At 37.8% G+C, this 23,015-nt stretch overlaps 1 protein-coding gene and 1 long non-coding RNA gene across 3 annotated transcripts in view; one reads left to right on the forward strand and one right to left on the reverse strand.

Annotated features, from left to right (window-relative positions):
• The window catches only part of APH1B (aph-1 homolog B, gamma-secretase subunit), a 33,760-nt gene extending 15,483 nt beyond the window's left edge, over window positions 1-18,277 (forward strand). Inside the window, exons 5-7 of one of the 2 annotated variants that reach the window (XM_025472577.3) lie at window positions 6,219-6,346; window positions 13,474-13,668; window positions 17,881-18,277. In XM_025472577.3, coding sequence (XP_025328362.1) covers window positions 6,219-6,346; window positions 13,474-13,641 — 296 coding nt within the window. In that variant the 3' untranslated portion in view covers window positions 13,642-13,668; window positions 17,881-18,277. Of the gene's footprint in view, window positions 1-6,218; window positions 6,347-13,473; window positions 17,152-17,880 lie in introns of those variants that run through there. The other variant, XM_049104131.1, reaches the window with a different exon arrangement.
• Window positions 1-23,015, reverse strand: part of LOC112675802 (uncharacterized) — a 43,761-nt gene that overhangs the window by 15,064 nt on the left and 5,682 nt on the right. The window lies entirely within an intron of this gene.

The raw sequence follows: 23,015 nt of genomic DNA on the forward strand, positions 1-23,015 counted from the left end.
TAGAAGGATGTCTTGTATGTATTGTAGGGTGTTAGAAAGCATCTCTGGCTTCTACCAGAGCCAGAAGTACCCTACCCCCAGTTATGGCAACCAAAAATGTTTACAGATATTGACAAATGCTCCCTGGGGGCAAAATTGCCTCACTTGTGAATCACTGAGTTAGAAGGCAGATTTTGGTTGAGTTTGAGAAGGAATTTTCCCACAGTGACTGTTTTTTTTTTTTTTTTTTTTATTCATGAGAGACACAGAGAGAGAGGCAGAGACACAGGCAGAGGGAGAAGCAGGCTCCATGCAGGGAGCCTGATGTGGGACTCAATCCCGGGACTCCAGGATCATGCTCAGGGCCAAAGGCAGGCACTAAACCACTGAGCCACCCAGGGACCCCCCCCCCCCCCACAGTGACCGTTTTAATGAAGCAAGCTTCTAATCTGAATTTGAAGTGGAACCTGTGGGATATACTTTTTCATTGCATAAGGATTAGATTAAAAAACATCTAAGAGGCCTCCCAATGCTGACTCTCCAGAATGATGAATTAATCTGAAGAGGGAATTTCATCACTGTTTAACATTTGCTAGGGAGACTAAACAAAATCATATTTTCGGCAGTCTGTTCAACTCACGAACATACTTCTTTTTAATGTTAATGTTAATTTTTCTTTAAGTTCAATTTGCCAGCATATAGTATAACACCCAGTACTCATCACATCATGCCCCCTCCTTAATGCCTGTCACCCAGTTACCCTATCCCCCCAGCCACCTCCCCTTCTGTAATCCCTTTGTTTCCCAGAGTCAGAAGTCTCTCATGGTTTGTCTTCCTCTCTAAATTTTCCTCACTCAGTTTTGCCCCTTCCCTTATGGTCCCTTTTGCTATTTATTATATTCCACATATGAGTGAAACCCTATGATCATGGTCTTTCTCCTATTTATGACTTATTTCACTCAGCATAATATCCTCTAGTTCCATCCACATTGACGTAATTGATAGATATTCCTCCTTTCTGATGGCTGAGTAATATTCCATTGTGTATTTTTTCTTTATCCATTCATTTGTCAAAGGACATCTCCACTCTTACAGTTTGGGTATCATGGACATTGCTGCTATAACATTGGGGTACAGGTGTTCCATCACTTCACTACATCTATATCTTTGGGACAGATACCCAGTAGTTCAATTGCTGAGTCAGAGGGTAGCTCTATTTTTAACTTCTTGAGGAACCTCCTCACTGTTTTCCAGAGTGGCTGCACCAGTTTGCATTCCTACCAACAGTGTAAGAGGTTCCCCTTTCTCCACATCCTTGCCAATATTTGTTATTTTCTATCTTGTTAATAGCCATTCTAACCAGTGTAAAATGGTATCTCATTGTGGTTTTGATTTGTATTTCCCCTATGACAAGTGACGTGGAACATTTTTTCATGTGCTTGTTGACCATGTGTAGGTTGTGTTTGGAGAAATGTCTGTTTATGTCTTCTGCCCATGTCTTGACTGGATTGTTTTTGGGTGTTGAGTTTGATAAATTATTTACATATCTTGGATACTGGCTCTTGAACATACTTTAGGAGCATTTCCATAAATATGAAGTGATAAATGCTATTTAAACACCAGTAGTCATTCAGATTACTTTCAGAACACTTCCTTTATGATCTGGCTGGTATTAAAGGACAGTACTACATCTTTCTTATTGCTATGTACGTATGTATGTATATGAGATGGTTTTCAAAATGCCTCTTTTAAATCTTGGAGAATGTTATTTGATTAGGAATATATATACTTCTGTATTATAATAACTAGGTCACAGAATTGTCATGTTTTTTAAAGCAAGATTTTTTTTTTTAAGATTTTATTTATTAGGATGCCTGGGTGTCTCAGTAGTTGAGCATCTGCCTTTGGTTCAGGGCATTGATCCCGGGCTCCCTACATGGAGCCTGCTTCTCCCTCTGCCTGTCTCTTAAAAAAAAAAATTGTATTAATTTATTCTTGAGAGATACACCGAGGCAGAGACATAGGCAGAGGGAGAAGCAGGCTCCCTATAGGGAGCCTGATACAGGACTTGATCCCAGGACCTCAGCATCACAACCTGAACCAAAGGCAGACGGCTCAACCACTGAGCCACCCAGGCATCCCTAAAGCAAGATTTTTAAGTTAAATCCCTATTATAGGAAAGGAATTTTCAAAAATATTTAGTTCTGTTGCTTGACTTCTACTTGAACTAGGTCATTGGAGATCTCTTAAGAATCCAGAGAATTTCTGCAGCAAAGAGGGACGGAGAAGAGTCCCTTACTTCACAGAACCTTGATACCCCAGACTATCTTCTTACTTGGAAAAAGCCGAGAAGCTCATTAGTAATCACATCTGTCTCTAGGCAGTTGAGGCTAACCCTTGGCTTTGCAAAGTCCTCCTCTGCCTGTTGCTACTACCACCCAGCAGCAGCCACTGGCGCTCTCTGGTATAGTTAAAGATTCTTTGAAGTTGTCAGAGAAAGCCAGATGTTAGCAGTTTCTGTACTGGTAGAATCCAGTGTTAGAATCAGTTGCTATTTTAGGCCATTGACAGAAAAGTAAATATCAGGAATAAGGGAGAGAGGGACGAGCGTGAAAATGAGGATGTTTATGAATCTGTGTACTAGAACATTTGGAGTATATTCAAGAAGGAGAAAAGAACCAAATAGTAAATATAGCCTCTTCTTTTTCTTTTTTTTAAGACTTATTTATTGATTTGAGGGAGAGAGCATAGCAAGAAAGAGAGGCAGGAGCTCAATGTGGGGCTCCATCCCAGGACTCGGGGATCATGAACTGAGCCAAAATCAAGAGTTGGATGCTTGCTCAACTGACTGAGCCACCCAGGTGCCTCTAAATGTAACCTCTTAAAGATAACTCTGAAACATTTTGCTTAGAAATAGGTTGAAACAAACGTTCTTTACCAAGAGAATTTGACTTAAAAGATTGTTGGACATCCATTATCAAACTGGCAGCTGCAAATTCATAAACATATACATACATAAACATACATATACAATACTTGTTAGAATTATTTTTCCCTTTCCCTCCCTCCCTCCCTGAGAGAGAGAGAGAGAGAAAAGTGCGCACACATGGGGGCTGGGGGCAGAAGGAGAGAGAATCATGAGCAGGCTCCATAAGCCTGTTGTGGGGCTCGATCCCATGACCCTGAGATCATGACCTGAGCTGAAATCAAGAGTCAAACGTTTGAGCCACCCAGGTCCCCAATCTGAATTGTTCAGATTTCTGATAAGTGTTCCAAATCACTAAAAATTATGGAAGCTCCTTTAAAAATCTGGATTATAAATGAATCATGATATTTTTATTAGTTCGGAGAGATTTTTCTACTTTTATAAATATTAGAACAAAGCAAATTTCAGAGTTAGATTTACTGAAGGACTTTTAGAATTTTATAGTTAGGAACACGAAATGAGAAAGTTTTAGTCATTAAAAGATAGTATCCTAGAGGTACTATTAGCGAATCTTCATTTCTAGTGGAAATTAATTCTATTTACTAGAGAAAAGTATCAAAATAGTATGCATGTATCTCTAGCTACCTGTATGTGGCCCAATAGATATTCTGGTCTCAGTTTCTCTTGGACCTCTGATCAGTTACAGACGGAATAAACAATGAATTCCAGTATCCTAAATAGCACATTGTAATAATAAAGGCTTATGATGACATGGAAGGCAGCCAGAAACTAATGCCAGCTGAATAAATAAGCAGTCAAGTAAGCACAGAGAGTGTTTTAACAAATGTCTGAGAGATCCCCTTTGGATGCTGTTAATAAAACAGTAAACTGAAAGGATGAGGCAAAGTTCCTTGAGATTGTATTTTATGCACTGTGGTAGCCCCAGTGCCAGGAACAGTACCTGCCCGTGATGGACATCGAATAAGTACTTGTATGGATTAAGGAAAGGGGAGGAAGAAAATAAATGTAAAAGGTAATACAGGTCAGAGGAAGAAATAATCTGTAAGAGTGAAGAAGAGTGCATTTTAAAAAGCATACTACCCAGGAAGCTGGGATAAATGTGATATTGCTTGCTGCTTTGCCTTGCTTTCCTGCCTGACCGTATAAGTCACTGAAGGCCTTGCTGTAGTCATCTTTGAATCAGGAGACTATAGCACATAATAATATCATTTATTGAAAAGCTGTGGTTTACAAAACACTGTTCTTCACTGCAACAGCCCTATGAGATATTATTGTCCCTATTTTAGAAATAAAGGAAACAGAGGCAAAGGAGTTAAATAGTTTGCCCACGGACACATCGTGGAGCTGGCATTCCATCTCGGGACTGTGTGACTCCTGAGCTCCTGTACAGAGTCTTCAGGCCAGTCTATCCAGGTGCTCAGTAAATGTGTGCTGAGTGTTTTTAAAAAATGAAGAGTAGGTGTCAGAATTCACCAAGGAGATGGCATTAAGCTAGATATTAAAGTAAGATTTGGATGTGGTGAAACGGCAGGGAAGTGCTGTGTATTCAGGAAAAAGGGACAATCAGTTAAAAAAGTAAAAACAGAGACATAGGATATAAGAGTTCTGGTTTTCTGCTGTATAGGCTATATTTGAAGATTAGTAAAGGATGATAATATGGGTCTAGGATGTAGAGGGCCTTGCGTGGTAATCAGATATTTAGACTTTACTTTGGATACAATATCAGTCCTTCAAAGATTTTTTTTTTTTTTTTTAGCAGGAAAGTACCTTACGTCATTTGAGTTTTAGTCTACTGTCATCCCAAATATATATTTTTAAATTCCTCCTCTATTTAAGGTATTTACCATCATTTACTGAAATGATGGCACGCTGTCACTAGATAGAAAAACTTGGTTTGCTCCAACCACAGTAGTTATGTCCTTTTAATATTGTTTTTGGATGTTTTAGATTTTGTATAAATAGGGATTTTCCCACAGTATGCTTTCTTACCTACTCAGCATTATATTCGTGAGATCATTTATATTAAAGATCATATAGTGTACCATTGTATGAATACACCACAAGTTGGCCATTCTGGTAATGATGGAAATTATTTGTTTCAGCAGTGGTTCTCAAATTTGACTGTACATCAGAATGCCCTGCAGGGCTATTTTTTTTTTAAGATTTTATTTATTCATGAGAATACACAGAGAGAAGAGAGAGAGAGAGGCAGAGACACAGGCAGAGGGAGAAGCAGGCTCCATGCAGGGAGCCTGACGTGGGGACTCCATCCCGGGTCTCCAGGATCACACCCTGGGCTGCAGGCGGCGCTAAACCGCTGAGCCATCAGGGCTGTCCATCCTGCAGGGCTATTTAAACACAGGTTGCTAGGCTCATTTTCTGATTCAGGAGGTCTAGGGAGGGTCCCAAGAATTTGCATTCCTAACAAGTTCTCAAGTACTAGTGATCTATTAATCCAGGAACTAAATGCTTCAAAATATAGATCTAGCTGTGGAATTGTTGGAGTGAAATACATATTTTCAACTTTACTAGGTAATGCTGAATTGATTTTCTATCTGCAATGTGAAAGAGAATTATCAGACTTGAATTTTTGTCAGATTGGTGGGTGTTAATTGTATTTTATTTTGTGGCTGAAAAGGAAAAGTGATTTGCCTTTTTTTTCATCTTAAAACTTTCAGAATATATGGAACTTGCCCTTTTTAAATGTTTCCAGGGCATAGGAGACAGACAGACACACACACACACACACACACACACACACACAGACTATTCCACAGAAAAACCTGAGTGTGCTGATCAAATTCAGTTTCAGTTGCTTAAGAAGAATCTAAGAGAATTATTGCAATTTTTAATATTTTTATTCTTCCATTGGCTTTTTTTTTTTAAGAAAAGGAGAGAATACAGGAGAAATTCCACTTTAGTGAGCAGACTGGTTTAAATTGAAGGTAGTCCATTTAATTGAGGAAAGTGCAGAAGGCTAATTTGGAAAGATCTGATTAGATACCACACTAGTTGTATTTCCTTCCTCAAACTTTTTGAAAGCCAGGTCCAAACTGACTTTAGATTTAACAAGTTCACATTTAGATGAGAAGGTGCTGCAGAGCTGACCCCTTGTTAAGAAGTATTGCTTCCCAAGGTACCATTTGACCAAATGTATGTCCTAGTTCTGACAGGTGGTGTTTACTCTCAGTGGTGTGGTGTATCCCAAGAGCTTGTGTCATGAGCAGGTGGTCAGTGGGTTTTGGCATCTGTTGTCTATATGACTGGACACTAATGGATGACTGTCTTTCAGCTTTCATGACGCTGGTTATCATATTACTGCATGTGTTCTGGGGCATCATATTTTTTGATGGCTGTGAGAAGAAAAAGTGGTCTGCCCTTCTTATAGTTCTTTTGACCCATCTGCTGGTGTCTGCCCTGGTGAGTATTGCCACCATGCTCACATTGTTTTTTGGAACTCAGGTCCCCATATCTAAAATGGTAGATTCCACTATAAATGAAATACATGCTCATAGTCAAATGAAGAAATTCAGAAAAGTTATTGAGTGAATGGTAGATAAATAAATCATCTAAGTCTTCTTATAGAAAATAACTATTTGTTGGTTGATTTCGTTAAAGATTTTTCTCCATCTTTCTTTTAGAGGTAGAGTCAAATCTGAAGTAGTTTTGTATTATGTTTATGTTATGTAATATATTTTAAACAATTTCCATATTACAAATCCTTTTAATATAGAAATTTTAATAATCTTATTACATAAAAATTATATTACCGTTTGCTTAACTGATTGATCACATCTTTTTCTACTTTTGCGTCTTACAATGCTGTCTTGAACATCTTTGTACGTGAAAGCTTTTCAATATATTTAGATTCCAAGGAATGAAAATATGAAGTTAAAATGTATAAATATTTTTAATACTCTCCACAAAAGTTGTATCATTTTTGCTCATTCTGATCAATAACAAGAGTGCCCAGTTTACTCTTTTCCACACTGAAATGATAAGTATGCCAGTTTTCAAAATAAATAAAATTTAAAAATAAAATTTGACTAGATATATTTTTAAAGAACTATTTAATGCTTTGGGTCTGACTTTCATTTTAATTTGTCATATATTTACATTGGAATTATCCCCACCACTACCTTCTCCAGACCCTTGTAATTTTTCACTTCAAAGTATTGAAAAGTTTCCTCATGCTTCTCTCTTCTCCATCATTTAAAATTTATTTTTTTTTAATTTTTTTATTTATTTATGATAGTCACACACAGAGAGAGAGGCAGAGACACAGGCAGAGGGAGAAGCAGGCTCCGTGCACCGGGAGCCCGATGTGGGATTCAATCCCGGGTCTCCAGGATCGCGCTCTGAGCCAAAGGCAGGCGCTAAACCACTGCGCCACCCAGGGATCCCCATCATTTAAAATTTATATTAAGTTCTCATACTGGACTCCTTGACCTTTGATCCATCTAAAATGCAGTTTTACAAGGGTGCCTGGCTGGCTTAGTTGGTAGACCTTGTGGCTCTTGATCTCAAGATCATGAGTTCGAGTCTCAGGCTGGGCATAGAGATTACTTAAAAGATAGATAGATAGATAGATAGATAGATAGATAGATAGATAGATAAAAATACAATCTTACTGTTTCCCCTACCTTAAACCTTTCAGTGGTGCAGGATACTAAAGTTACCTTTAATATGATGGCAACTATGTGAAGCCAAATCTTCATGGAAAAAAGACTGGAAAGAGACTACATTAAAATATTAACAGCATTTATTCTGAGTGGCTTCTTTTTTTCTTCATAGTTTTTGGCGTGTTCCAGATTTTCTGCAATGCACACTTTTATTTTTATTTTTTTTTAAAGATTTTATTTATTTATTCATGAGAGACAGAGAGAGGCAGAGACACAGGCAGAGGGAGAAGCATGTTCCATGCAGGGAGCCTGATGTGGGACTGCATCCCAGGACTCTGGAATCACACCCTGAGCCAAAGGCAGATGCTCAACCGCTAAGCCACTTAGCCACCCGCTAAGTCTCTACAATGTACACTTTTATAATCAGAAAGGAAATTACATGAAAAAGCAAATGTCCTTTTTATGGATCCAATTGGCTATTAATTTATTCAAATATTTACTAAATGCCTTCTGTGTTCCAGACACTGCTCTGGGTAAACAAAATAGTTTAGTGAACAAAATAAAGATCTGTTTTTACAGTTCAGTATTAAACAGTAGATATAATAAATAATAAATTTTATAGTGATAGGTGCTGTGGATAGTAAATCAGGGTAAAAGGAATCCAGAATATAGGGAGGCAGGAGATGTCAAATTTTTGAATTAGGTGGTCAGTGTAGGCTTCATTGTGAAGGTGATATTTGAGCAAAGAAGTGAATTAGATTGATCATGTGGCTGTCTGGAGAAAGAGCACTGGACTGCACAGCCAGTGGCAAAGTCCTAAGATCAAAGAACTTGTTTGGCATGTTTTTGGAAGTGAGGGTGGCTAAAACAGAATGAGCTAGGGGGAAAGTTAGTAGGAGAAACTGTTATAGAGTTGAAGGTGGGAGGGAAGTAGAGGTTGGAAATGAGAACCACATCTGGATAATGCAGAACTTTGACATTTACTCTCGGTGAAAGGGGAGTCATTGTAGGGTGTTAAAGAGAGGGACATGATCTAACATTTTAAAAGGATCACTTTGCTGTTTTAAGGGTAATCTGTATCAGGGAAAGAGATTATAGTCATCAAGAGGAGGATGGTGATAATTTGAATGAAATAGCAATGGATAAAATGAGAAATGAGATTGAGAACATATTTTTGAAAGTAGAGCAAACAGTATTTCCTGACAGGCTAAGGCATTGGAGAGAGAGAAGAAGAGCCAAAGGATGTTTCCAGGATTTTGGCCTGGACAATTAGAAAGATGGAGTTGCCATCAGCTGGGATAGGGAAGCTGGTGAAGGGAGATCAAGAGTTTATCTGGGCACATTATAAATGTAAATAGCGGTACCTATTGGATGTCCAAGTGAAAATGTCTGTTAGGCAGTTGGATGAAGAAGTCTGGAGTTTGGGAGAGAAATCCAGGCCAGAAAATGGTGATTACAAGGAATAAGTTTAAGCAGACAAGAGAAGAGGCCCAGGGACTGAGCCCTGGGATACTCCCACATTGAGGCTGGGGAAAGAGGAGACTGCAAAGGAGATTGAGAAGGAGCCACTACTGAGGTTGGAGAAAAACCAAGAGGCAGGTATTCTGGAAGCCAAGTATTTGAGAAAATGATCAGCTGTAGCAGATACCCAGACTTCTTTGTTTGACCTAAGCCTTTTATCAATCTTACTGGGTGTAAAATTTACCTTCTTGCTGCTTCCCACAGTTTACATCATGTACTCCATCTAAATTGATCCATTATGGCTACTCAACAGGCATGCCTTGTCCATGCTGTTTTATTTGCAGTGACTCCATTCTCTCTAACCTAAGTCAATTTGGAAAAGTACTGATTCAGTGTGAAACATCCCTGGAAAAGGTGTATATTCCAGACTCAGCACAATGGCTAGCTCTTAATTCATAGCTGTTATAACACTTATCCTCAGAAAGCATTATTTTATTTAATATAGTTCTTATATCTTATATCTATCTAGAGTTTGGTCATCAAGATGAGACCAAAGATTTTATCAATCTTTGTATCCTCAATCCAATAAATGTTGTTAATTATTGAATAGTTGATATTCTCTTTAATGATTAAAAAGAACCCAGGAAAATAAATTTAAAAGAACCCAGAAATTTGAAAGATTATATGCCAAAATGTTAACAGTAGTTATCTCTGAATAGAGATTTCAGAAATGTTTAAGTGATTGTCATGTTAAAATACACATACAGAAAAGCATACTGATCAGAAGTGTACATCTGGATGAATATAACCTATGTAACTTGAACCCAAATGTAAACTAAAACATTATCAGCTTCCATGAGCCTTCTACCTTAGTCCTGACTTCTAACACTGTAGCTTGCCTGCCTTTTGGTATTTTATGTAAACAGAACCACATAGTATTTGCTCTTGTGTCTGACTCCAATTTCACTCAACAGCATATTTGTGAGATTCATTTGTTTGTATAGTTATTAGTTCATTTTTTGCAGTGTAATATTCTACTTTGTGACTATACCTTGTTTTATCTATCCATTATCCAGCAGAAATGGTATCTCCAGCTTGTTGTGAACAGTAATGCTTTGAGCATTCTAGTATATGCCTCTTTTGAAATATGTACACATTTCTTTTGGATATATGCCTAGGAGTGGAATTGCTGGTCATGTGGTGTACAAATGTCAACTATGTATACTACTCAGTTTTTAGAGTAGTTGTATCAGCTTACATCCCCATCATTAATTTGTGAGTGGCAGTTCCTCCATTTCTTCCCCAACAGGTAGTATGTCACACTCTTGTTACTCATCCCACTAAGTATATTGTAGTATCACATTATGGTTTTTGTTTGCATTTCCCTAATGATTAATGAGATGAAGCATGTCTTCATATATTTATTGGCCATTTGGATAATTCTTTTGTGAAGTGCCTGTTTAAATCTTTTTCCTATAATCCTGTTAGGTTGTCTTTTTTATTTTTAGGAATTCTTTCTGTATGCTCTAAAAAGCCTTTGTCAGATGTACATACAGTAAATAGCTTCTCCTATATTGTGGTTTATCTTGACATCCTCTTTATGTTGTCTTTTATATGATCAAAAGTTCTTCATTTAAGTGTAGTTTAATCAATTTTGCTTTATCACTTGCAGTTTTTTCTGTTCAACAAATATTAATTTATCTGAATTTCAGATGGTAAAATGTTTATTTTACTCATTTGTACATTTTAATTTTCTACAACAATCACATATTGATTCTGTAATTGTTTAAAGGAGAAGAAAATTTAAAGAGATATACAAAAGAGCTTAGCACTCTGTGAAGTATATTAAAATTAAGTGGATTTCTGGAGAATCCAGAATATGCTCAATACCTCCCATGCCCACAGATGCCTCTTGAGAAAAGCATTTTTCTGCAGAAGGTGCCACTGTACTACAGAATCAGCCCATTTTCCTGGCCAGAGCGAATAGTCAGGATTGGTGTCTTAACCAGGGGCATGTGCAGGTAAGGTGAGAGTAAGGACAGTGAGGAGCCATGGAGGTGAATGGTGGATAGGTTGCCCCAACTGAATGCTCCTCTTTGTTAAGTATAAGGGCTGGGCTAGTTGGGAACCCATCTCCCCACCTTACTCTAGGTAAAGGATGTATATCCCTCCTTCTCTCAAAGGCCAATCCCTCCACCTGGGCTCTAGATCCAGTTCTCTCCAATGAGGACTTCACTCCTCTGATTGTGCCCTCCATCCCACATCACCAGCTTTCCCTCTCTTCGTCAGCATATAGACATATCTTAAATAAAACTTTCCACTCTTGCCTTTTTCCCCTTCTAGCCATCACTCCTTTTTTTTTTTTTTTCTGTTCCTCATCATGGCAGAATTTTTCAGTTATTTCCACTAATTTTGTTTGCACTTATTCACCTCTCATAGTTGTAGTTCCAATCTGGTTTCTACTCAACTACCCTTCTAAAGTTGCACTTGTCAAGATAAAAAAAAAAAAAAAAAAAAAAAAAAAAAGACCTTCATTTCTCCAAATCGAATGGACATTGGTGTTTTTGTTTTCATCTCAGCACCTTTAAAAGAATTGACTACCACTCTCTGTGAAACATTTTCATCTTTTGACTTCAATGTCACACTGTCCTGATTTTCCTCTTACTTCACTGTTTGCTCTTCTCAGACCCCTTTGCTGACTCTTTTTCAATAAGAGTCAAGCTGATAGAATGGTGTTGACACTTTTAATTTGCTTCTGTGATACTAAACAGCACAAAAAATTTAGGGGCTTAGTCTTGACTTCTCCTTTACCTTCGCTCTACAATAGCTCCCTGGGTAACTGCATTCAGAGCCATGGCTTTAAATACTGTCTATAACGGTGCTTCTGTATTCCTTTTTCTAGTCCAAGCCTTTGTTCTGAGCCCCATAGCCATATACCTAATGCCAAAGGACATCTGTCCTTTGAAATCTCACAGGCACGCTACTCTTACTTAGCTTGTCTTCATTGAACTTGATTCTCACCCATTACTCTGAGCTTAATCTTTCTCCAAGTCTTTGTCATCTAGCTAAATAAAAAGCACCACCATTTACCAAAACCAGAAACATGGAAGTCATTTTAGCCTCCAATTTTCCCTCATATTCCATCCATCAGCAAGTCCTCTCCATTCATATTCCCCACTCACTCACTCATCTCTACTGCTGCCACCCTGGTCTAAGTCAACATCCTGTACTCCTCAGCCAGTGCTTGTAACGGGTCTCCTTGCTTTCATCATTGCCTCCTTTCATCCGTTCTGTGCAGTTTTAAATATCGAAATCAAGTTATTCAGCTCCCTTACCTTGACCCCTTCTGTGGCCTTCCATTACACTGGGGATGAGGTCCATTCTCCGTATCAACTTGCTGCATTAACTGTTTCCTACCTTTCTCTCTGACCTTATCTCATGCACCCCCCCCCCCCGCCATCCCTACACACATATTAATATCACTCTTCTCAGGTTCTCAGCTGCACCAAGTTCTCTGCTGTCCTATGGTTCCCTCCCTCAGTCTGCACAAAGCTCGTTTTCTCCTCCAACTATATGTGTCATTTTAAATGCCACTTCCTCAGGACTTCCCCTGAGCAACCTAAATAGACCACCTTGTTCTTACTTAGCATCATCACAATTACAATTATTCTACCTAGCATTCATCATAATATGTAATTATTTGATTCCTTTATTTGTTTCTTCATTCATTACTTGTCTCTCTTACTAGCATATAAGCTTCATTAGGAGAGATCCTAATGAAGTGTTCAGTGTTGTGTAACACCATACCTCTTGGCATTTCATCAGTATTTTTTAAATGAACTTTTCAAACCCTCAACAATTTTTCCACTGAAAAAGAGATGCTGTTCCCTCATGTTCCCTTGAATACTAAGGATTCATCCTAATGTAACTTGGACTTGTCTTACTTTTTGGCACATTATAAGAGCCGATTAACACAAATTATTTTAAATGGTTGTATAGCATGTATCTCCTATTGGGTATTCTGACTTGTAATTACCCTCTAGGTTTGCCATTTGAATATAGTAAAGCACACATCTATGTGCTAGTGTCTGTTGACTTGGTTAGCTCTGTGTGTCTTTGTGGTACTCAGTATGTGACATACATCATATGTTTGGTGAAGCACCCCAGCTGTTGAAAGTGTCTCATGCAGAACATGAAAGACTCCTAACTCTGGGAAACGAACTAGGGGTGGTGGAAGGGGAGGTGGGCGGGGGGTGGGGGTGACTGAGTGACGGGCACTGAGGTGGGCACTTGACAGGATGAGCACTGGGTGTTATTCTATATGTTGGCAAATTGAACACCAATAAAAAATAAATTTATATATTAAAAAAAGAAAGTGTCTTATGTTTTCCTTTATCTTTAGTGACTCTACATGTTTAATAAGCCTGCTGTCATTATGCAAGCTGATTTATTTTTCTTTTGCAGACCTTCATAAGTCCTCATTATGGAATAAATCTGGTGTCAACATATATGATCATGCTACTCATGGGCATCTGGGCGTTCTTTGTTGCTGGAGGCAGCTGCCGAAATCTGAAGCTCTGCCTACTGTGTCAAGACAAGGACTTCCTCCTTTTCAACCAGCGCTCCAGATAACCCCCAAGAACCAGCACCTGCCAAACAGTAAGCTGCATCTTTAGAGGAAGCACAACTGTGCCTTTTTCTAAAAATTCCTTTTCCTGGTGGAATCTAGAAAAAAACAAAACCATCTAGGTAAAATATGACTTTCATGCAACAGCTCTCTGAAAGGGATACATTAGTGGATGTATATGTCCTGGCTGCACATTAGAATGTCACCTGAGGAAGCAGAAAGGAGATTGTTCCCTGGGCTCCACCCTCCACATTTAATTGGCCCGGGCATTTGGTAAATTTTAGGATTTTACTTATTTATGTGAGTTGGGAGGAGCCAAGGAAGAGGGACAAGCAGACTGTGCTGAGCTTGGAGCCTGATTTGAGGCTCAGTCTCAGTACCCTGAGATCATGACCTGAGCCAAAACCAAGCATCAAGATGCCCAGCCAACTGAGCCACTCAGGTGCCTCTGGACATTTGGTAATTTTTAAAAGCTTCCCAGATGACTCTGATATGCAGCCAGGTTGAGACTCATTGGTGTCCAAATGGGAACTTCCTGAGAACACCATAAATGAATAAATGTCAGATGTTTAGCTGTCTCTCAACTCAGCTTGTGCTGAGCAGGTAAATCTGTGAATGTCCAATCCTGCTCGGCCTTTGTCTTTTAAAGTTAGGTCACAAAAGGCTAAAGGGCTCTCATCCCTAAGAACTGTTTTCATGCTCCTTACTCATACCCTATTTTATGAGGACATGGTAGGTTGTGCTTCTACACGCAATAGTAAATTGCACGACTTACTATGATACTTTAGCCAAAGTAAGCTATTGATTAACAAGCTGTATTTTTTCCTGTAGTTTTTACATTCTTTTTGCTTTTTGAGGCATTACATGGTTTGTGAGCATAGATTCAGTTTCTTTAACTAAAACTAATTATTTTCTGATTTCTGGGAAGGTATTAATAAACCAAGAATTTTTGTGCAACTTCTGTCTTTTCTGGGCTTAAGGCTTTTTATGAGTTCTACCCCCAAGGCAGTGTTTGCCAGCTGAGTGCTGGTACCTGGGCTGGCTGGGGTGAAACCCATTTTTCTAGCTCTGAGCATTCTGCTGGTTGCTGAGTGATGTACCTTGGACAGGCTTCACTAGAGCTGGTGAAAGTTAATAAAAGCCAATAGTGTGATGTTGACACTTTAAATTTGCTCCTGTGATACTAACCAGCACTTCCCCACCAAGTGATATAGTGTAAAATTGGAAATGTCTTAAACTGCCAAATTCATGCTTTTACAAAATCCATATAATCTTTGGATCTAGCGAATGTCTCTGGGTTTTAGTAGCAGACATAACCTTGCCTTTGTAGGAATACCCAAGGTATTTGTTCAGCTTCTAGCAACCCTTTTGATTTCCTTTATAAAGAGGAAATGCCAGTGAATTGTGCCTTTAACTAAAAATTGTTCCCAGTTGATGGCTTTTAGAGAGTGGATGGTGTGCAATGAAAATTCCCTATACATTAAAGTGATAAGCTCAGTGGATCCCACATATACAGTAAAACATCCAAAAGAAATGGGAGAAGCAATGAGAGTGTTCCATGACAGATGGAAGAATTTGACAGTACTGTCGGGGGGAAGAATAATGGACATGTTTTAAATGAAAATGTGGCCAGTATTTTGGGCTAGCCACACATCATTTCTGGGGCCAGAACTTCTCACATGAACTAGACCTTTATCAGTGAAATCCCCTCTCATGGTTAAATAACTAGAATTTGTCAGTCTAGGGATTCAGAAGAAATAGGATTTCCAGCAAGGCTGTAAACAGTCCCATAGCAGTTACAGTTATTCCCCTAAAGTGTACTTTGCAACACTAATTAATACCAATACTTCCACTAGAGTTTGCAGTTTTCCACCATTATACAAGATTTTCCTTAGACTAGAAGAGTCATAGGAAGAGTCATGGACATAGAGACAGAACAGTGAAATTTACTGTGCAGAGTTGAAGGAAATGAAATACTCATTGAACTGGGCTTTATTCCTACTGGAACGTGGCATTCTTTGATGAACAGAATAAGAAACATACATAGTTGGTTATCACTGTTGACTTACAAATCTCCTAAATGGGTAGTCTGATAAAATGTTTGATCTGTAAAGTATTGAAAAATATGAGAATATTAATATTACTCATTGCACCCTGAGGATGTCCTCTGTGCATTAATAGTTTAATATTAAGTAAAGAAGTTGGCTATTGTAAAATCTCATTTATAAAAACTTGTCAGGCAAGAGGAAAATCTTTGATGGTGAGACTCTTGTCTGAGGAAATTATTTAATAATATTTGATTTGCTGTGAATAAAGGAACTTTGTAATCCTGATTAGTCTTAAAATGTGAGCATTGCCATAGTCAGCTTAGGCACTATTTTTACAAAACTCTGCTTTGCCTAATGCCAAGGGCACCCAGAGGGAGAGTACAGTTTTCCTCTGTGGCTGTGTATATATTGAGATGCCTTTTTTTTTCCTCCCTGCATTTGTTATTAATGATGAGCCTTCTGATCCCTGACAGTATTTGGAGAGGAGGAGGTGGTGTTGATATTTTATGTTCTCCTCCCCACAAAGTTTTCTCAGTTTGGAAGGAAATGTGGATATAGTTAAAGTTGAACTTGGAATGTGAATATTGTTGCAGTGCTTGACTATTTTGCCATGTGATTAATACAGTTTGATTTTGTTGCTCTCTAATGAGTTTATATATATGTTTTATTTGTCTAAGTTAGTAGTTATAACTGGAGAAGTTTTGTTACCTCAATCCTGGCCAGCCTGGCTGGTAATATTGTAGTAGCAGCCTCTTTAGAGCATCTAATGAAAAAGTGGCTGAAAAGAAGAAATGATGATAACTGCAGATTGCATAGAAAATAGCTTTTGTTCTCATTGTTAATTTTTTTTTTCTTAAAGCACATTTCAGTGTTTGCTGAGAGTGGCAGATCCACATAAAACATACTGGGTGTTCTTATCCATAGAGTAGGGTCAGGACAAGCAGTTGTGACAGAAGCTTCCTACTACCTGTGCTCCTTCCACTTTGCAGTCACCTCAGACTAACCCCAAGGCAGGGATTGGCAGTCATTGTGGGCCTGAGGGCCTCAGGGAGGCCAGGGTGGCCACCTGTCTTGGCCAGCAGCAGCTTGCTCCCTGAGAAGAGCTCCTTGAAAGTGCTAGCTTTCATTAGTTTTTCTTGGGTCCTACTGTTCCTAACTCCAGGTGGGCAAAGTAGGTATCACAACAAAACAATTTTAAAGTGCATTGCTTAGAGCTTTTTGTTTATGATTGCATTGTTTACAGTTGTGATTTAATAAAAGGTGTTACTTCTATTAAATTCTAGCATTTAGAGAGGTAGCTGCTGTATCATTTTATATAAGTATACAATGTGTATCATTTTATATCAGTTATGCTGTTATGTGTATATACTTGTAATATCAGGCCTTGCATTCAATACACAATGCAATAGACTCTTTCCAGACCTGTATTTTTCTGTGAACAATAAAAATATTGTTTGGCACTACTCATTTCCTGTGTCCTCTTCTTTGGAGCAGTATATTCTTCAGTATCTGTGTTACAGTTTTTGTCTTTTATAAAACTTGGCTGTATATTCTGTTTGTGACTGGTCAGCTCTGACACTTTTTAAAGAAAAATCTTTGTTATCTTAAAATTCATAAGGCCTATTTCATTTCTGTATGTTTAGAAACAGTTTGGTGCAGAGGCATTCTTTGAGGTGTGTCAAACCAAGTGAAAGATTGTTTTCAAAGATCTTGGAAATCACCTTGAAAACTCTGTTCTAAGTAATTGTTAAATAGTGAATTTATAAAACATCATATAATATTGGCTAAAGATGGCAGTTGGTTGACAAGGAGAGTAGTATTTGCTTTTTATCCAGTAACCCTGAGCAGCCCATAGAGTCCTTTTGTTTTTTTCTCCCCTTGGTATGGAGACAGTGCAGCTAAGGGGAGGAGCTTGGCTTTCACACATCAGGCAGACTATATAGAAAATCATTATGGCCTGAAACTCAAACCATGTGATGCTTGTTCACTCTGGTTGGAAATGAGGCTCCTCCAGGTTTATGTTGTGTCATTAGATGAAATATCCTCAGAGACCAAGAGCTTTTTAGTCCTCACTTGTAAAGCCAGTGGAAGAGGTGTGCGTTTCTTAGGTAATAGCCCAGATTTGTATACAATTTTTTTGGCCCTTCCCCACTGAAATTGTGGCTCTAGTTTAATTGTTGTTTGTTTGGTATTTAGCTGGAATAAGGACTTCCCTGTGACCAGCCTCAACACATGAGAAATCTCCAATGGAAAGAAGTATCTATTTTATCTTCACCTCATTGAAAATACTGAATAGATGGAACCACTCAACTGGCTTATGGATTCAGTCTCAGTAAAAGAATTTTTAAGGATTTAACACATTCTAAGGTGACCGTAATAGATGATGATCCCTGAGCAGGTCTTGGCTTTAAGACTCAATAATAGGAAGTACTTGTATACATGTAGATCACTGTAAATCCTTCTACCTAGTAGTAAAACCATTCATTTTTCAGTGCTTGAGCAAAATCAGAGGTGGGGTTTGTAGTGTTTAATCAGGGCCTTCCATGTACAAAACACTGTATTAAATACTTTAAAAGGATGGAAAAGAACAAAATGGTGCAGATTTTTGTCCTCTGGGAACATATAACCTAACTGCCTAGATTAAAACACATAAATATTACTTTACAGCAACTAAAAAATGTATACTACCAATTATGAAATAACATAGAATAGGATGAGTGCATGATACTTGAAATTTTAGTAGTAGATAAAAGGCAATGGATGGATAGCAGTAGATGAAGGGCAATGGGTAATGTATGTAGATCCAGAGGAAAAGGTAGGACTGAGGACTGAACCCTGGGCACTCCAGTTGAGAGGTTGGAAAGAGGAAATGGAGTTGTCCACTGAGGAAAGAAGGAAAATCAGGAGAATGTGGTGACCTGAGAGGGGAAGGTATGTCAATGCTGTTGAATAATGAGTAAAATGAGGAATAAGAATTAATCATTATATATGGAGAGATGGAATTTCAATGTAGGGATGAATACCTAAGTGGGGTGGATTATAGATATTGGGTGTTAAGGACATTGACACAGCACATCAAGTACAGATAACCATTATAATTACAGTAGGGAAATGGGATGATAACCCGAGGAAGATGAGGGAGAAACAAGAGTTTTTTCTCCACACTGCCCCCCAATAATCAATCATAACAGCATGTTTGTATGAAGATGGGAATCATTCAGTGGCAAGGGAAAAATTGATGATGCAGGAGATGGGGAGATAGTTGCCAAAGCAAAGTACCTGAAGAAGGAGTAGAATGAAATTTTTAGCATTAAATGCTTATATAAGTCAAAATGTTTAAAATCAATGACTTCTAAGCTTCTACTTAAGAAATTAGAAAAAGAACAAACTGAAGCTAAAATAAGTAGAAGAAAGGAAGTAAGGAAGAGAATAGCAAAAATCAAAAAGCAGAAGAACAATTGGAGAATTTTAGTAAAACAAAAATCTGGGTTTTTTTTAGAAAAAATCAATAAAATTGATAAAGCTCTGGCCAGATAAGGAAAAAATGCATAAATTATGAATAGTATTATAGATCCTATACTTATTAAATAAAAATGGAATATTATAAACAATGCCAATAAATTTAAAACTTAGATGAAATGGACAAATCCCTTTAAAAAACAAAGCTCACTCAAGAAGAAATTGAAAACCTGACTATCACTTCAGACTGTGTTTTTTCTTGTTAACATGCTTTATAATTACTTATTAGAAACTGGGCATCATATATTGAGTAATAGGATCTAGTGTTTTATGTTGATCTGGGCAAGAGTTGGACTGTAATTGGGGTTTGTTGCAGAGGCTTCAAATTTCCTTGTGTTCTTGTTTTTGTCTGTCCCCTTGACATTGAGCTTCCCTGTATGCTCTTCATCGAAGAAAGTCTATGTCTTACAGCTCTCTCAGCTATAATCCACTGCTATTATATTGGAAACCTTTTGGTGTGGCAGTAAGATGGAAGAGAAAGAATGTGACCTATAATCTCAAGATTAAATTTTAATTTTTTAGGGTTGCCTAGATGGCTCATTACTTTGGGAGTCCAAATCTTGATTTTAGCTCAGGTCATGATCTTAGGGTCATGAGATTGAGCCCCATGTTGGGCTCTGTGCTGAGCGTGAAGCCTGCTTGGGATTCTCTCTCTCCCTCTCCCTCTGTGCCACATTCCCCTCTCTGGTCCCTGAACTCTGATGCTTGCTCTCTCTAAAACAATTTTTTTCATTTTTTTTTTTTTTTAGTGGGCCTGCATCCTTAGACTAAGTGTCTCTTAGCTTTTTTGCCCCCATAGGTAAGACATGAAAAACAAAGTGGGTTAGAGTAGGAGAAATGCCCTTTTCCCTAGGTAGGATAAGTCTGTTTTAAGGTCTTTTTAGGTCTTTGTTATGGAGAATACTGGACATATTTTACAATGATTGCTCTTACCCTTTCCCTGCCAGAGCCATGGAAGACTGACCATGAGATTCTGGTAGTGTTCCTGGAGATAAAACCTACAAATCATGAGCCTCCTAAGATTGTGTGTTAGTCTTAGGAATTTCTCACTGTTCTACGATTCCATACTCAGACTCCAGCAATCTTTGGATTCACCTCTGTCTTCAGATTTCAGGGTGATGGCTCATCCTGAGACATCAGTTCTTTAACAGGTACAAAGACATTATTGATTTTTAGTTTGTTTAGCGTTTTCTTGTAAGGATGGGAGTGACAGCTTCCAAGCTCTTTACATGTCGGAGCTAACCCGAAATCACCTATATCTATTAAAGAAACTGAATTTGTAGTCATGAAGGAAACTCCTAGAAGTCTTCACTGGAGAATTCTACCAAAGAGAAAGAAACGATACCAATTCTACACAAACTGTTCTAGAAAACAGAAGAGATGGCACACTTTCCAATTCATTCTATGAGCATTACCAAGCAATACTTTAATAGCAAAACCAGACAAAGGTATTAAAAAGAAAACAAAAATAAAAATAAAGCTACAGACCAGTATCGCTCATGTTGTATATATATGTAAAAACCCTCAACAATATTTTGGAAAATTGAATTCGATAATACATGTGACCAAACTGAGTTTTCCCAATAATACAAGATTAGTTTAACATATAAATATCATTCAGTTTAGTATGTTAACAGACTAAAACAAACAAACATATCATATCAATAGATACAAAAAAAGCTCCTGACAGAATCTAACCTCCATTTTTTTGAATTAACAACTCTTGGCAAACTAGGACTAGAAGGGAATTTCTCTAACATGAAAAGAAGACAATCTACATAAAACCTATATCTAAGGCCATACCTAATGATAAAGAACTAAATGCTTTCTCCACTAAGATTAAAAACAATACAAGGATGTCCACTCTCAGCACTTTGATTCAACATTGTACTGGAGATCCTAGTCTGTACCAAAAGACAAGAAAAGGAAATAAATCATGGGATTGGAAAAGAAGAAATAAAATTCTCTATTTTCAGATAATATGAATTAGTAGTGTAGAAAGTCCTAAGGAAGCTACCAAAAGGTGACTGGAAGTGCTTAGTGAATTTAGCAGGTTATGAGATTCAAAACTGACATACAAAAATCAATCATATTTCTCTATACAAATGGCAGACAACTGGAAATTGAAATTGGTTGGCTCTCTAGAACTAGTTTGCCTCTCAAACTCTGTAGTGAAGGGCTATTTATTTATTGATTTTTAAATTTAAATTCAATTTGCCAGCATATAGTATAATACCCAGTGCTCATCACATCACATACTTTCTTTGATTGAAGGGCCATTAAAAAAAAAACAAAACAACCTTCCTAGTCCATTACAGATCAATACTTTTGTAAAATACAAAAAAATTAATTATAAAAATATGATAAAGCATTCAAATTACAAACCCAAAATTGTTACTAGAGTCAACAGTTACAAAATTATATTCAATAAATAAACAGGAAAAAAAAGAGTTGCAGATGTATGTTTATTGATAATATGCTTAATAGGAATTGATGTAGAATCAGTATAACTGAACAAAATCTCATGAATGAAAAGACAACTCTCCATATTAAATGCCTATTTAACACACTATGAAAGATTACCAGTATATCAATATTTGAAACTTTTTAGTGTGATAAATAAACTTATATCTTGTTAATTTACCTAGTCTAGAATGGGTTGATAACAATGCCACTTTTAGAGAATAAAACCTTTCTGTGTTTATTCTACTAGATACCAAAATATACCATAAATTTACAGTAATGGATATGGATAGAAATTCCAGAGCAGGCCTATGTATATATGAAAATCTAGTATATAATATAATTGGCATTTTAAATTAACAGAGGAAGAATTAGCTATTCAATAAATGGGCTGTTTGATTATTTATTTGATTATATTTGGGGGGAAAAGGAAAGCCAGGTCCTTATTTCACTTCAAAAAAAAATATTTTATTTTTTTATTCATGAGAGAGAGAGAGAGAGGCAGAGACACAGGCAGAGGGAGAAACAGGTTCCATGCAGGGAGCCCGATGTGGGACTCAATTCCGGGTCTCCAGGATCACGCCCTGGGCTGAAGGCGGCACTAAACCGCTGAGCCACCGAGGCTGCCCCCTTATTTCACTTTTACTATAAAACAAAATGTAAAGATTAAAATTGAAATGCAGGGGCACCTGGGTGGCTCAGTGGTTGAGCATCTGCCTTTGGCTTAGGTTGTGATCCTGAGGTCCTGAGATCGAGTCCCGCATCAGGCTCCCTGTGGGCAACCTGCTTCTCCCTTTATGTCTCTGCCTCTCTCATGAATAAATAGAAATCTTTAAAAAAATTGAAATGCAAGAAGTAAAACTATAAAAGAACTAGAAGAAAATCAGAATACAATTGATCCTTGAACAACACAGGAGTTAGTGGTGTTGACCCTCCCACCCACTCCGCAGGTAGTTGAAAATCTATGCATAACTTTTGACTCTCTAAAAACTCAACTACCATTATTAGCCTCCCGTTGACTGGAAGCCTTAGTGATATAAATAGATGATTATCACATATTTTATGTTATATGTATTATATAATGCTTTCTTAAAGTAAGCTAGAGAAAATGTTATTTAAAAAAACCATAAGAGGGGTGCCTGGGTGGCTCAGTTGGTTAAGTATCTGCCTTCAGCTCAGGTCATGATCTCAGGGTCCTGGAATCAAGCCTCTCATCAGGCTCCCTGCTTAGCGGGGAGTCTGCTTCTCCCTCTCCCTCTGCCTCTCCTCCTCCCTTATGCTCTCTCTCTCAAATTAAAAAAAAAAAAAAAATCTTGAGATGCCTGGGTGGCTCAGTGGTTTGGCACCTG

Source organism: Canis lupus, chromosome 30, assembly GCF_003254725.2.
Source record: "Canis lupus dingo isolate Sandy chromosome 30, ASM325472v2, whole genome shotgun sequence".
In the NCBI taxonomy this organism is placed as follows: domain Eukaryota; kingdom Metazoa; phylum Chordata; class Mammalia; order Carnivora; family Canidae; genus Canis; species Canis lupus.